Source organism: Emys orbicularis, chromosome 1 (genome assembly GCF_028017835.1).
Source record: "Emys orbicularis isolate rEmyOrb1 chromosome 1, rEmyOrb1.hap1, whole genome shotgun sequence".
Taxonomy (NCBI): Eukaryota; Metazoa; Chordata; order Testudines; family Emydidae; genus Emys; species Emys orbicularis.
The window spans coordinates 200,427,924-200,442,337 of record NC_088683.1 but is presented as its reverse complement, the minus strand read 5'-3'; the positions used below and the strand labels follow the sequence as shown (position 1 = coordinate 200,442,337).

Sequence of the window (14,414 nt, the reverse complement as noted above, 5' to 3'; positions counted from 1 at the left end):
AACAAGGACACTGGGCTTCAAAAAGGCAGATTTCAACCAACTCAGAGAAATAGTAGGCAAGGTCCCATGGAGAGACCAGTTAGGAAGAAAAGAAGTTGAAGAGGGCTGGCAGTTCCTTAAAAATGTAATACTAGAGCAAGGGTGGCCAAACCATGGCTCGCAAGCCACATGTAGCTCTTTTACAGTTAAAGTGCTGCTTGCGGAGGCTCCCCCCTCCCCCCAATTCTTCACCTACCAGACATTGGTGGGGGGGAGCAAGGGGCCTTCTGCCCTGTGACAGGGTGGTGGGATTAGGGGCTTCTGCCCTGCAGGGCATGTCTGCCGGGGCTTGAGCTGGAGCCCCAGAAGGCGCCTCCCCACATGGCAGAAGCCCCAAGCCACGACAGGCACACCCAGCTCTCAAACTTCTGAAGATTATCATATGCGGCTTGGAGGGTCAGTAAGTTTGGCCACCCCCGTATTGGAGGCTCAACATCAAGCTATTCTGATGCAGAGGAAAAATAAGAAGAGCACAAGATACCAATGTGGCTGCACAAGAAGCTTTTCAGCTATCTAAAAACCAAAAAGGATGGATACAGAAAATGAAAGGAAGGGGCATGTCACTAAGGATGTATACATATAAATAGCACAAGCACATAGGGACAGAGTCAGGAAAGCCAAGTCAAGAAATAAGTTACAACTGGCAGGAAATGTTACAGACAACAAGAAGGGGTCCTACAGATGTATCAGACAAAAAAGAAAGATCAGGGATGGTGCGGGCCCGTGAAGGTGGTGTGCTGGTAACAGATAAGAAGGCAGAGCTGTTCAGTGCCTACTTTGCTCCAGTCTTCACACACACAATAACTTTGCTAGTCATCCAGTCACCTGTAATCATAGACAATAAAGGGGAAGAGATGCAGATTGGGATAAGTAAAGAACATGGCAGAGATCTTCTGATTAAATTGAATGAATTCAAGTCAGCAGGGCCTGATGCTATTCACCCCAGGGTCTGAAGGAATTAGCTGAAGAAATCTTGGTGCCACTGGCGATAATATTTGCAAACTCATGGATGACAGGAGATGTCCTGGAAGACTGGAGAAGGGCTAATGTAGTGCCCATCTTTTAAAAAGGGGAAAAGGAAGAACTGGGGAACTATAGACCAGTCAGCCTGAGCTCGATACCTGGGAAGCTATTAGAGCAATGAATAAAGCATTCCATTTGCAAATACCTTGATGATGAAGGGGTGATCACTAGCAGCCAGCATGGATTTACCAAGAACAAATCATGCCAAACCAGCTTGATTTTCATCTTCGACATGGTAACTGATTTGGTGGATAGGGAGAATGCGGTGGACATAATATATCTGGAGTTCCTCAAGGCTTTTGACACAGTCCCAAATAACACTCTCATGAGTAAGCTGGAGAAATGCGGGCACTGTAGACCTACCATTAAATGGATACATAATTGGTTAAACAACTGCAAAGAGTAACTATTAATTGAATGATGCCAGATTGGAAGGAGGTCTCAAGTGGGGTTCTACAGGGATCTTTTCTGGGCCCGGTGTTATTTAGCATCTTTATTAATGACCTGGATATAGAAGCATATTGATCAAATTTACAGATGAGACAAAGATGGGGTGGTTGCAAACCCTTTGAAGGCAGAACTAAAATTCAAAGGGGTCTTGATAAATTGGAGAACTGGGCTATAAATAACAAAATAAAATTCAACAAAGACAAATGTAAGGTGCTACACTTAGGGAAGAACAGATCACAACCTCAACATGAGTCAAAAATGTGATGCTGTTGCAAAAACAGCTAATGCAATTTTGGGTTGCATTAACAGAGGCATAGCATGCAAGTCACAGGAGGTGATAGAACCGCTCTATTTGGCACTAGTTAGGCCTCATCTGGAGTACTGTGTCCAATTTTGGTCACCGCTGTATAGAAAGGATGTAGAGAAACTGGAAAGGATCCAGAAGCAAGTGACAAAAATGACCAAAGAGATGGAATGCAAGCCATATGAGCAAAGGCTGAAGGAACTGGGTATGTTTAGTTTGGAAAAGAGGAGATTAAGGGGAGACATGATAGCAGTGTTATGCTATACAAAGCACATGGGATCTTTTATAGAGAAGAAGGCAAATACGCCGCATTTATTGAAAATACAACAGTTAGCATATGCTTTACACACTCTCACACTCCTGCCAGTTGATGTTTATAGTTACCAGTCTGTTGTAGCTCGAGTCAATCTAATGGCCTGTTAGATTGAGCACGAGTGTGGAGCTGGGCTCTATCGGTCGCGATCCGATGCTCCAAGGCTTTGCAGGACTGAACCCATAGTTCCATGGCAAAACACCCCAGCTTTATAGTTGTAAATTTCCATTTGAGTCCATGCATTTTGCAATGTCATCCTGTCCTTAAGTGGTGTTAATCTTGGGGTTTTCTGCTGTTATCATTTTATGGTTATTGTCGGGCTTCCCATCGTTATCTCCTATTTGTTGTCTCGCCTTCGGGGGTGCCTGCCTCACTTCTTGAGGTCGTCAATGCTGCTAACATGTTTAGCATCGGATACAATGGATGTTTTCTGATTGTTTCCTGGTCTTTCCAAGTCTCTCACTTTTTCTTGACCATCTGGACATTTGTGATGGCTTTCACACCTTATCTTTTCCTGATGCATGCATTCCTCATTCACACAAACAATCTCTTACAGAAACCTTCAAAGGTATACAGACAGCAGTATTTTATATTCAGCAGAATACATTGTAAATCAAGCCTTGGTAAATCTTATAACTAAAACAATTCACACTGGGGCTTCAGGCCCTCAACATTCCTCTAATCTCCTTAACATAGATACAATACAAGATCCTGTCTCTTACTTACTAAAACCTTAAAACAAAGAAATATATATTTAACTAGAGTGCCTAATTTGTAATACATATAGAAAACCATAGTAGACATTATAACTTATCCTAAAATAAAAGGGTGACCATAATCAGTCATAAGAATTGTTCTGGTCTGTCATTCCTTTCTGCTATTCAAAAAGAGTGGCTGGCAGGATGAAATCAAATCATACGTTAATTCTCATAGTACAATTATAAAATCCTGCTCCTACAGTAGTCTTCAAATACTTTAAAGGCTGCCATGTGAAAGATGGAGAAAAATTGTTCTCTCTTGCCACAGAGGGCAGGACAAGAGGCAATAGGTTCAAACTACAACATAGCAGATTTAGATTAAATCTCAGAAAAAGCTTCCTAACTGTAAGAACAATATGTCAATGGAACAAACTGCCCTAGGGAAGTCATGGAATCTCTTTCACTGGAGGTTTTCAAAAAGGGGCTGGATAGCCATCAGTTTAGACCTACAACAAATCCTGCATCTTGGCAGGGGGTTAGACTAGATCAGTGGTTTTCAAACTTTTTTTCTGGCGACCCAGTTGAAGAAAATTATTGATGCCCGTGACCCAGCGGAGCTGGGGATAAGGGGTTTGGGAGAGGGCTCTGGGCTGGGGGTGCAGGAGGGGGCTCCGGGTTTGGGGGGTGCTCAGGGCTGGGGCAGGGGATTGGGACGTGGGCTTACCTCAGTTGGCTGTGGTGCAATGGGGGTGCTAAGGCAGGCTTCCTGCCTCTCCTGGCACCGCGGACTGTGCTGTGCTGCGCCCCGGAAGTGGACAGCAGCAGGTCCGGCTCCTAGGCAGAGGTGTGCTGCTCTCGCCTACAGGCACCGCCCCTCCTTGCCCCTCCCTGCCCCCCAGCTCCAGAGTGCGGAGCCGGTGCTCAGGGCGGGGGCAACGTGCAGAGCCCCCCTACCTAGGAGCCGAACCTGCTGCTGGCTGCTTCCGGAGCACAGCAAGGTGTCAGAACAGGTAGGGACTAGCCTGCCTTAGCCGGGCAGCACTGCCAACAGGACTTTTTAATAGCCTGGTCTACAGTTCTGACCAGAGCCGCTGCGACGCAGTGCCTTGCATTCCGTGACCCAGTACTAGGTCATGACCCGCAGTTTGAAAACCACTGGACAAGATGACCCTTGCGGTCTCTTCTAACCCTATGGTTCTGTGATTCAAATGTTCTTTTGTCAAGTTTTAAAGTACAAACTGTTTTAGTAGTTAGTGTCCACTAGTTAATAATAGTGGTATTTGGAAACTCATTGTTATGCAATGGGCAACTTACCTTAGTTGAAATTTTTTTCTAAATCAATGGAGTCTAAACTTTCTTGTCTGAGTATCAAACATTTTTTAAAAGGACTAGGGCTACAATCAGTACTTTGAAGCAGATTCTTTGCCTTTTTCCATTCCTTTCTAGCAGCGGCAGCTCCAGGCACCAGCGCAGCAAGTGCGTGCCTGGGGTGGCTAGCCATGGGGGGCGGCCTGGCGTTTGCTCCGAGGGTGGCAGTCAGGCCACCTTCGGCGGCATAGAATCATAGAATATCAGGGTTGGGAGGGACCTCAGGAGGTCATCTAGTCCAACCCCCTGCTCAAAGCAGGACCAATCCCCAACTAAATCATCCCAGCCAGGGCTTTGTCAAGCCGGGCCTTAAAAACCTCCAAGGAAGGAGACTCCACCACCTCCCTAGGTAACGCATTCCAGTGCTTCACCACCTTCCTAGTGAAATAGTGTTTCCTAATATCCAACCTAGACCTCCCCCACTGCAACTTGAGACCATTGCTCCTTGTTCTGTCATCTGCCACCATTGAGAACAGCTGAGTTCCATCCTCTTTGGAACCCCCCTTCAGGTAGTTGAAGGCTGCTATCAAATCCCCCCTCATTCTTCTCTTCTGGAGACTAAACAATCCCAGTTCCCTCAGCCTCTCCTCATAAGTCATGCGCTCCAGACCCCTAATCATTTTTGTTGCCCTCCACTGGACTCTTTCCAATTTTTCCACATCCTTCTTGTAGTGTGGGGCCCAAAACTGGACACAGTACTCCAGATGAGGCCTCACCAATGTCGAATAAAGGGGAACGATCACGTCCCTCGATCTGCTGGCAATGCCCCTACTTATACAGCCCAAAATGCCGTTAGCCTTCTTGGCAACAAGAGCACACTGTTGACTCATATCCAGCTTCTCGTCCACTGTGACCCCTAGGTCCTTTTCTGCAGAACTGCTACCTAGCCATTCGGTCCCTAGTCTGTAGCAGTGCATAGGATTCTTCCGTCCTAAGTGCAGGACTCTGCACTTGTCCTTGTTGAACCTCATCAGGTTTCTTTTGGCCCAATCCTCCAATTTGTCTAGGTCCCTCTGTATCTGATCCCTACCTTCCAGCGTATCTACCACGCCTCCCAGTTTAGTGTCATCTGCAAACTTGCTGAGAGTGCAGTCCACACCATCCTCCAGATCATTAATAAAGATATTGAACAAAACCGGCCCCAGGACCGACCCTTGGGGCACCCCGCTTGAAACCGGCTGCCAACTAGACATGGAGCCATTGATCACTACCCGTTGAGCCCGACGATCTAGCCAGCTTTCTATCCACCTTACAATCCATTCATCCAGCCCATACTTCTTTAACTTGGCGGCAAGAATACTGTGGGAGACCGTATCAAAAGCTTTGCTAAAGTCAAGGAATAACATCCACTGCTTTCCCCTCATCCACAGAGCCAGTTATCTCATCATAGAAGGCAATTAGGTTAGTCAGGCACGACTTCCCCTTGGTGAATCCATGCTGACTGTTCCTGATCACTTTCCTCTCCTTTAAGTGTTTCATAATTGATTCCTTGAGGACCTGCTCCATGATTTTTCCAGGGACTGAGGTGAGGCTGACTGGCCTGTAGTTCCCCGGATCCTCCTCCTTCCCTTTTTTAAAGATGGGCACTACATTAGCCTTTTTCCAGTCATCCGGGACCTCCCCCGATCGCCATGAGTTTTCAAAGATGATGGCCAATGGCTCCGCAATCACATCCGCCAACTCCTTTAGCACCCTCGGATGCAGCGCATCCGGCCCCATGGATTTGTGCTCATCCAGTTTTTCTAAATAGTCCCGAACCACTTCTTTCTCCACAGAGGGAGGTCCGCCGGTCCTGCGGCTTCGGCAGCAATTCGGCGGCAGGTACGCCAAAGGCGCGGGACCGGCGGACCTCCCGCAGGTGTACCGCCGAAGGCGGCCTGACTGCCGTGCTTGGGGCGGCAAAAAAGCTAGCGCCACCCCTGCTTTCTAGGAAGTAGATACCACCCAAAAATCCACCATTGGTCAGTAACTACATGTAGTCTTCCAAATGACCCATTAGAGATCTTTTTAAGTCTCTCAATTAATGAGGCAGCCTTTTTAAAACTTAAATCTTCAGTATGTTTTAGTAGTATCATGGCTATTACTATTGGGAATTGGGAAAAGAAAATGCTCTCCTCTTATTACTTGGTGTAATATACTGAGAAAGTTTTGTTTCGCTTATGTTTGGGATCTAGTTTTAATAACGAAATTAATGCATTAAATTAAAACTCAACAAAGAGGACAAACATCTATCATATGTAAACATCAGAAGTCCTTTTATTTTAATTTTCAGATAAGATACATTAACCAGATGTAATGAATGAGATGTTGATTTACACGAAAAATTCCAGTGAAAATGTCCATGTACACTAGCAGGAAATACAGAAAACTCTCATAATACCTTTATGAAAACTTACTAATGACTGTATCTAAGAAATATAACCAAAACAATACACACAGTAGGAAGGAAATGTAAATTAAAACTAACTTTTATAACATTTTAAAATAGGAAATATTATGTTGAGTCATATTTCAGGGAGAGTCTAAACTTAAATGAAAATAAATTCACGTCCGCTCTGAAAAACAAAATTATATTTTAAAAAAAGTTGTTATGAGAATGGTGGGATGGGGTTGTATGTTCCTCTCAATCTCCATATCAGATTTGCTTATTTTATGGCAAAAAGACATCATCTCTGAGAGATAGCTCATGCAAACTCAGCTTAGGATCTGAGAGTTGAGCTGGGTCTTCCCTTCTTGTGCAATTGCCCTGTTTCTTTCATTCATTCTCTCTGAAGCACCTGGCATTGGTCGCTGTCGGAAGACAGGATGCTGTAGTAGATAGACCATTGGTCTGACCCGGTATGGTGGTTCTTATGTTCTAAGGAATACAGTTCAGTTAAATCAAGAGCTATTATGGGTCTCCAGTGCTATTAGGAGTAAAAAATACCTACTCAGATGCGACGGAATCCGTGACCAAATCATATCCTTATTTATAAGGTGCCATTTTTATCTAGTCACTTTTCAGAGCAGAACTGCAATTTAATGTGATGGTGTTTTGTGTGTTCTCCAGTGTTTGAGTAAAATCACAGCCATCTGTGATCAGTTTGTTTTGACAGTAAATTTGTTACTTTGTCTTGTCTAACAAAGTAAGCACAGCAGACTATTTCTCACCAAATGCATGTGGTTTTGAGGCTAACTCTTCCTTCCTTCCTCTGTAGGTTCCACCACATCCATCGGTTCCACCACATCCATCAGGTCCACCTGTAGTTGGTGCACTTCAGCCGCCTACTTTCACGGCTCCTTTAGGGATCCCTCCTCCTGGGTTTGGCCCTGGTGTACCACCACCACCTCCATTTTTGCGACCTGGATTCAATCCAATGCATTTGCCCCCAGGTATATTAAGTACTTCCAGAGAATATACTTTGATTTAAACTTATAACCATTAAAAGTGTCTGCACTAAAACATGATCTAAAAGATCACAGTGTTAACATTTGTCAATTTTTGTGTTTGTTCATATAGGTTTTCTTCCTCCTGGACCGCCACCTCCTATAACCCCTCCAGTATCTGTTCCTCACACTCCAGGAATAAGCATCCCAAATTGTAAGTGTGTGTGTGTGTGTCTGTGTGTGTACATTGATTAAGGGGACTATAGAGAGAAGGAATTAGATGTATGCAGGAAAAATTACATCTAACTTTTCATATATTAATGTAATTGTTCTTCAGCTACTGTGGCTGGCATAAATGAAGACACTACAAAAGACTTATCTATTGGAAATCCCATTCCAACTGTGGTTTCTGGATCGAGAGGGAATGCTGAAACTAGTGATGGTTCCAAAATATTTGGGACTGTTCCACCACCTGTAGCACCTACTAACATACCTCCACCTGTCACCCAACCTATTTCACTTCTTGGTAAGTTCATTTTTTATTGTTTGCATATTTTTCAATTTATGCTCAGTTTGTTTAAGAAACAGGGTGGTTGTTGTTTTTTTTTTTTTTTAAAGTAAACTAGGAGGTTTATGCTTCTTTCCTTGTTATCTATTTAAAATTTATGGGAAACTAACACAGTTCAGAGCAAGCTGTGTACTGAAAGTTCTGTCTTGTTTATGTATGGCCAGTACTGGCCTTTTTTATACATTTGGCTTGGTCTAGAACAAGCATTTAAACTTTAATTTTGTCTTCTGTTTCCTCATAAATGAAGACCCTATATTGTTAATCTAATTCTAAATCTTGAATAAAGTTTGGGACTGACTGACTCAGTCTAATGTTTAGACTGTTCCAGCAAATATGTACACTCATCCAAATAAGACTTTTAATTTAGCAATTATCTTTATGACATCCAGGTGTTTGGTCATATGGCATGATCTGTGCTCTAAGCTCGAATTTTGTGTGCATGGAGGAAATTGTACACATCCATTGAAAGAATGCTATTTTCCTGAAAATAAATTTTAAAAAATCTGAACAATTGGTATATTATTTTTGTCTACAAAAATGGTAATTTTATATATATTGTCTTGACCTAGCTCTGTTGTATGCAAAGCTTTAGTAACTGCCTGTGGTACATGATCTCTTACGTGTTAAATCTTAATAAATATTTACATTATAGAAGAAGAGATTTGAAAACATATTAGATTTGTACATACCAAAGTTGGTTTACTTGATTATTTATTTATTTTTTAAGTACATGTGAATACATGCAGATTGTAAAGGTAATTTAGTTTTCTACGGGTATGTTAAGAATGTCTTTCACATACCCCTTACTTGTTTCTGCCAGTATGGGTCATTTTATCACATATTCACTCAAAAGTCTGCTTTAATTTTCAGATTGATTACAATAAAATAAAATACTTATATTGCAGCAAACCATCTTTTAAATTTGGTTGTGGGAGTTTACAAAGAAGAGCTTTGCATGAATGATATAAAAGGATAACATTATTTAGTATGGTGTCCAGAAATTTGCTGAGTGCGTTACAGAAGTAGAAGTAGAAGAATATGGACCTTACCCTGAAAAATCTCATAGTGGACATGGTGGCCAAGATCTTTAAAAGTGATGAGTGATTTTTTTTTTTGGAGGCCCCCACTTGGAAGCTCAAAAATTGAGATAACTTGAAGAGACCTGATTTTCAGAAAGTGCTGAGCACACGCCCTCTGAAAATCAGGCTGCTTTAAGGTGCCTCTAAGTGGACATTCAAAATCAGTGTTCACTTGTGAAAATCTAGTCCAGTGTGACAAGTGGGGGATAAACTGTAGGGAAGGTGTGGCTTGAGAGAGGATGGTGGTTATAGTGATAAGATCACTTGGTTATTCAGTCAAGGCATGTGGACATCTTGATGTCTCGATTTTTTTTTTTTTTTTTTTAAATAACTGACTCAATATAAAAATGTGGGTTTTTTAAATCTGTTTGGTAATGGAACCATAATGTATAACCTAGCTCTTACTCAAAACAATTAAATTTATTAGAGTATTGTACTGTTTGCTGTTTGACTTTGTATATAAGGGATTTTATTTAGTGAAGTGAAAACCAACTTCATAAAGGAAAATAAATTCAAGTGACATTGTCAGCTTTTAAACAAAATCAAAACATTTCTGAATCTTTTTAATTGCTGTGTTTACATGTGAAAGAGCTTAGAGAAATTGACTCTGAAAATTTTTTCTCCATTTTTATCAGTTTAACTTCATACATTGACAGTACTTTGCATACAGGAAAAACTGTGATGCTGATCTTACAGTCAGATTAGTTTATTCCAACATTCTGGATATTTACTGAGTGGGGTGGGGTGAGAAGCATTTTTTGAAAAGTGATTGTAAAAGCAGAATTTTTCAAGCAGGCTTGTTTCAGGTACTATACCTGTCCCTATTTTGCCACTACTAAAAATGACTATTTCAAGTTGATAGGTGTCCCTTTTACATTAGAGATTATATATACCAAGGAATTATGCACGAACATGCAGATGAGACAAAAAACATCACAGGACCAGAGGAAATAAATATATACAAAGAGATGCATGCATTTTACAAATTAAAAGTCAGAAATTAACATCCTTGTTGTATTTACTAACTGAAAATCAACTGAAATTCTTGCACCCTTAAAAAAGGAATATTCGAAGTGCATTACCCCTAGAGCAGGGGTGGCCAACCTGTGGCTCCGGAGCCACATGTGGCTCTTCAGAAGTTAATATGCGGCCCCTTGTATAGGCACCGACTCCAGGGCTGGAGCTACAGGCGCCAACATTCCAATGTGCCAGGGGGTGCTTACTGCTCAACTGCTGGCTCCACCCCTTCCTGCCCCCGAGCCTGAGCCTGCCATGCCCATGCTCCTCTTCCCCCCCTCCCCCACTCCCGAGCCTCCTGCGCGCCACGGAACAGCTGATCTGGAGGGACGGGGGAGGCACTGATTGGGGCTGCCAGTGGGTGGGAGGCGCTGGGGGGTGGGTGGGAGGGAGCTGATTGGGGTCTGCTGATGTATTTCTTTGGCAATGTACACTGGTAAATTCTGGCTCCTTCTCAGGCTCAGGTTGGCCACCCCTGCCCTAGAGGGTTGAGTTCAGTACTGCTGTGTGAGAGAACCAGACTTGGTCTCTTGTTCACTAGACTAGCAAGAGACTGGGTGGGAAGCAGAAATTGTTCTCCTTCACTTAGGATAGTAAAGTAGAGTGCCTTGCATAACTCTTCTGAATTATTATCAAAATGGGAAGGGTATTAGAAGATAATACAACAGGCTGTAAACAGTCACCTGCAATTAGCTATCCATTGCCATGGAGAGAAGCAGGCAAGGGGCATCAAACACCTTGGACAATAGAACCTTTCATTCTTGAATATGGGGTGTAGCTATTTGGAATAGACATTGACAAATTCTACATGAAGGCCCTGTCCAGCTTCTTCTGGGCCATGAGGTGGGCCTTCAAAATTGAGAGAAGTGGGGAAGCAAATAGATGGAAAGATTTTCAGATCTTTCAAGACCATCATGAAGGTCCATCTGAGGAACTAGGGGTGATCTGGGGGGGGGGGGGGAAGGAGGAGGGAAATGATCTTCAACGATGTGGACAACATAGAAGAACATATCTCAGCCAGTGGAATTTAAGGAAAGAAGATTGTTCTGACAAGATGTTCATAAAAGTCTAACCCTAATAATCTTGCCTGGGAATACTTTAAATGTAATCTGTATAAAGGCAGGGTCTTTCTTCTGATATTTTTGTAAATTAAAATGAAGCTTATTTATCTGTTTGGTTTACAAAAAACATGTATTATTGTATATAGCGTTCTAAATGGATTAATTACTGTAAGCTGTTTTACAGTGATGTCATAGTTACGTTTTGTTCTGTCACTCCAGTCACCTATCCAGTTCACATCTGCAGTATAGTTCCCTTCTCAACAGACACAGTTTTGGTTCTGATTACCTTTATAGTCACATTGTGTCTGAATTTTATGTACAATATTAATTTCTGAAAGGACCTTTTTGTGCACTGTGAGTCTCCATAATGATTTGAACTACCTGAAGATCTTTGGCCTTAACATAATATTTAACCAAATAGTTCACCTTCAGATGCACAGATTATTTCATGTAGAAGATACAAAAAAGTAGTCTTGGAAGAAAAATTGATACACAGCCCTAATTCTAGTAGCAGTGTGTCATTGTACCACTGTGTTCAAGTGCTGATAACTCAGCTTCAAAATGAAAAAATACATTTTTTGGTGTGATGTCTACATATGAGAGCAGTTTTTTAATAATTTTAACAACCAATCACATTTAATATAATTCTCCAGTTTAAAACACCCTTGACTCTTTAGGCAATACAGTGGCTAAATATTTCCACCTTTTCAAAATATCTTTTTTTTGGAATGGAACGTCCAAAGCACTGTTTATTTCCCCAACATTAAGTGAAGATTTACAACCATGTCAGGGTGGCTTTAATTCAATGGATGCTCCTGATCATATCTACTTTCATGATAGTATTCTCAATCTGAGCAAGACTGTAGAAACACAACTTCACTTTGATGTTTTTGGTCTCATCCAAACTGCTCATAACATAACTTGGGATGTGATGTCATAAGTTCTCATATGCAAAGCAGATTTTTAGATCCTGCCAGAGATCATTGATCTGCCTCCTGCAAGAAGTGGTGGTCTTGACTCACTAGGTGGTACTTTATTATTGAACAAATGCTCTAGCTTTAGTAGGCATGTCACTATTGAACATATGTTTGAGATGGATGTTAAAAGGCTCTGACCTGACTTTTTTTATGCTAATTGAGATAGTGTGTCACACTTGGTATAAGTAGAAATGTTCTGGTGACCATCAAAATTCCAACTCTGGCACTTGCATTCTACCCTAAAACAAATTTTGCTATAATCAACTTCCTGATAATATTAAATGTGTGGTGCATATCTCTTCTCTCACCCTCTGCCATCCTTCAGTGATGTAACTGCATATTAGTGTAATCTATGTTAATAGAGAAAAATAAAGTGTAAAACTCTGAGAAAAGATAACTCTATTTTGAGCTAAATAGAAGCAGTGAATGTGTATTACAAAGTGGCAATTAGGAAAGGAAGTTTATTGGCTATTTTTAAAATTTACACTGTGCTGGTGACATAACTGTACTGCTAGACTTTTTTTGTGATAACTCATTGTTACAAAAATACAATAAACATTTTATTTTTCTCCTTAATGTAGTAGCAATACCAACTCTCAAGACAAGTGACCAAATGAGAAGTCTAGTAGAATTCATAGAATATTAGGGTTCAAGAGACTTCAGGAGGTCATTTAGTCCAATTCCCTGCTCAAAGCAGGACCAACACCAACTAAATCATCCCAGCTATGGCTTTGTCAAGCCGGGCCTTAAAAACCTCTAAGGATGGAGATTCCATCACCTCCCTAGGTAACCCATTCCAGTAAGGGAGGGAGAGCTCTCAAACACCATTCCTGTAATTGAACTCTACCTTAAATTAGTCACATGACATGCTTTGATTTCACTAACAAATGTTTTATAAAATCAATAACATAATTTATATATTGGTAGCCAAAGCTTGATACGATAACCAAGATTTTTTAAAAATGATGCCTAAAGTTAGGCTCTGAAGTTTGTATTTGGGCACGTAAATAAGTACCATGTTTTCAAAAGTGCTGAACATTCAGCGACTCCCATTGGCTTCTGGGGAAGCTGTTGAGTGCTTGGCACTATAGAAAATCAGACCAATTATTCTGGTGCCTAAATATGGATTTACAGCCTAAATTTAGACATGCAGGCTTCTTTAAATCTTGGCCTGTGTTAATGGATACGACAGAAAACTGAGAGAAACAAAACTTCTTGGTTTCAGACATGGACTCAATCTTGAAAACACAAGAAGCTATGTCAAGTGAAATTGTGCATAAAATTATAATAAAGGAAATAGTGAAGTTGGGAGGAAATGACTGTTTACATCATTTAGAAATTTTTGCCGTGCAGCACCATTTTCATGGATTTCATGACAGTATTTAACTTTCCAATTTTATGGTGAGCAGTGTTAAGATCTTATCAGAGATTTGCAATGCAAAATCTGATAGTTGTTGGAAATTAAACATTTTGAAATCTTAGCAATAGCCTCCATCTTAAACATTTGACCTGCTGATGGTCTAACAATGTCCCAGAATTTTGAATCTCAATATTTATATGTCATCCTAACAGATCTCCAGAAGAGGGTGTGTTTTGGAGCAAAAATGGATAAAGTTACACTGGACTTTGGACTGAATATTGTTCAGAGTTTGGTTTTTAAAACAAATGTAATATTTTTCAGCTACTTTAGAGTTACAAATGCTAAACCTACCAAAAGAAACGTGGATTTGTAAAAACTGCTGGGAGGAGATGAACAGAAGTGGAATTACATTGGCCTAGAAATCTAGCTTTATCATTCATTACAAGTATATTAAAATGACTATATTAACTGTTTTAGTATATTATATCTGACAAACCCTGGACTAAAGCTGCTTATACAAAACAAGGCAATTACAGCATTTTGAGGCATAGCTCATCTGTGAATGAAGTCGAGTATCACAAAAGCAGCTTTTGATACTACGTGTAACACTACTTCACTGAGGCAACATCCATGTTTCTTGTTGAAGAACATATTTCAGATACATTTTATTGCTGAGCTCTTTGTGTTGTATACTTTTAAAAGCTCCTGTCACCTTAGTATATATTGCTGGTAAAAGCTATGTAGGCCATTAATATTTTTTGTCCATATGTGTTGCATGAATGAAACCTGAC

At 41.1% G+C, this 14,414-nt stretch overlaps 1 protein-coding gene across 1 annotated transcript in view; it reads left to right on the top strand.

Moving 5' to 3' along the window:
* SCAF4 (SR-related CTD associated factor 4) overlaps positions 1 to 14,414 on the top strand; it is a 76,336-nt gene that overhangs the window by 56,156 nt on the left and 5,766 nt on the right. The window contains exons 17-19 of the mRNA XM_065405019.1: positions 7,393 to 7,567; positions 7,695 to 7,775; positions 7,899 to 8,087. Coding sequence (XP_065261091.1) covers positions 7,393 to 7,567; positions 7,695 to 7,775; positions 7,899 to 8,087 — 445 coding nt within the window. The remainder of the gene's footprint in view (positions 1 to 7,392; positions 7,568 to 7,694; positions 7,776 to 7,898; positions 8,088 to 14,414) is intronic.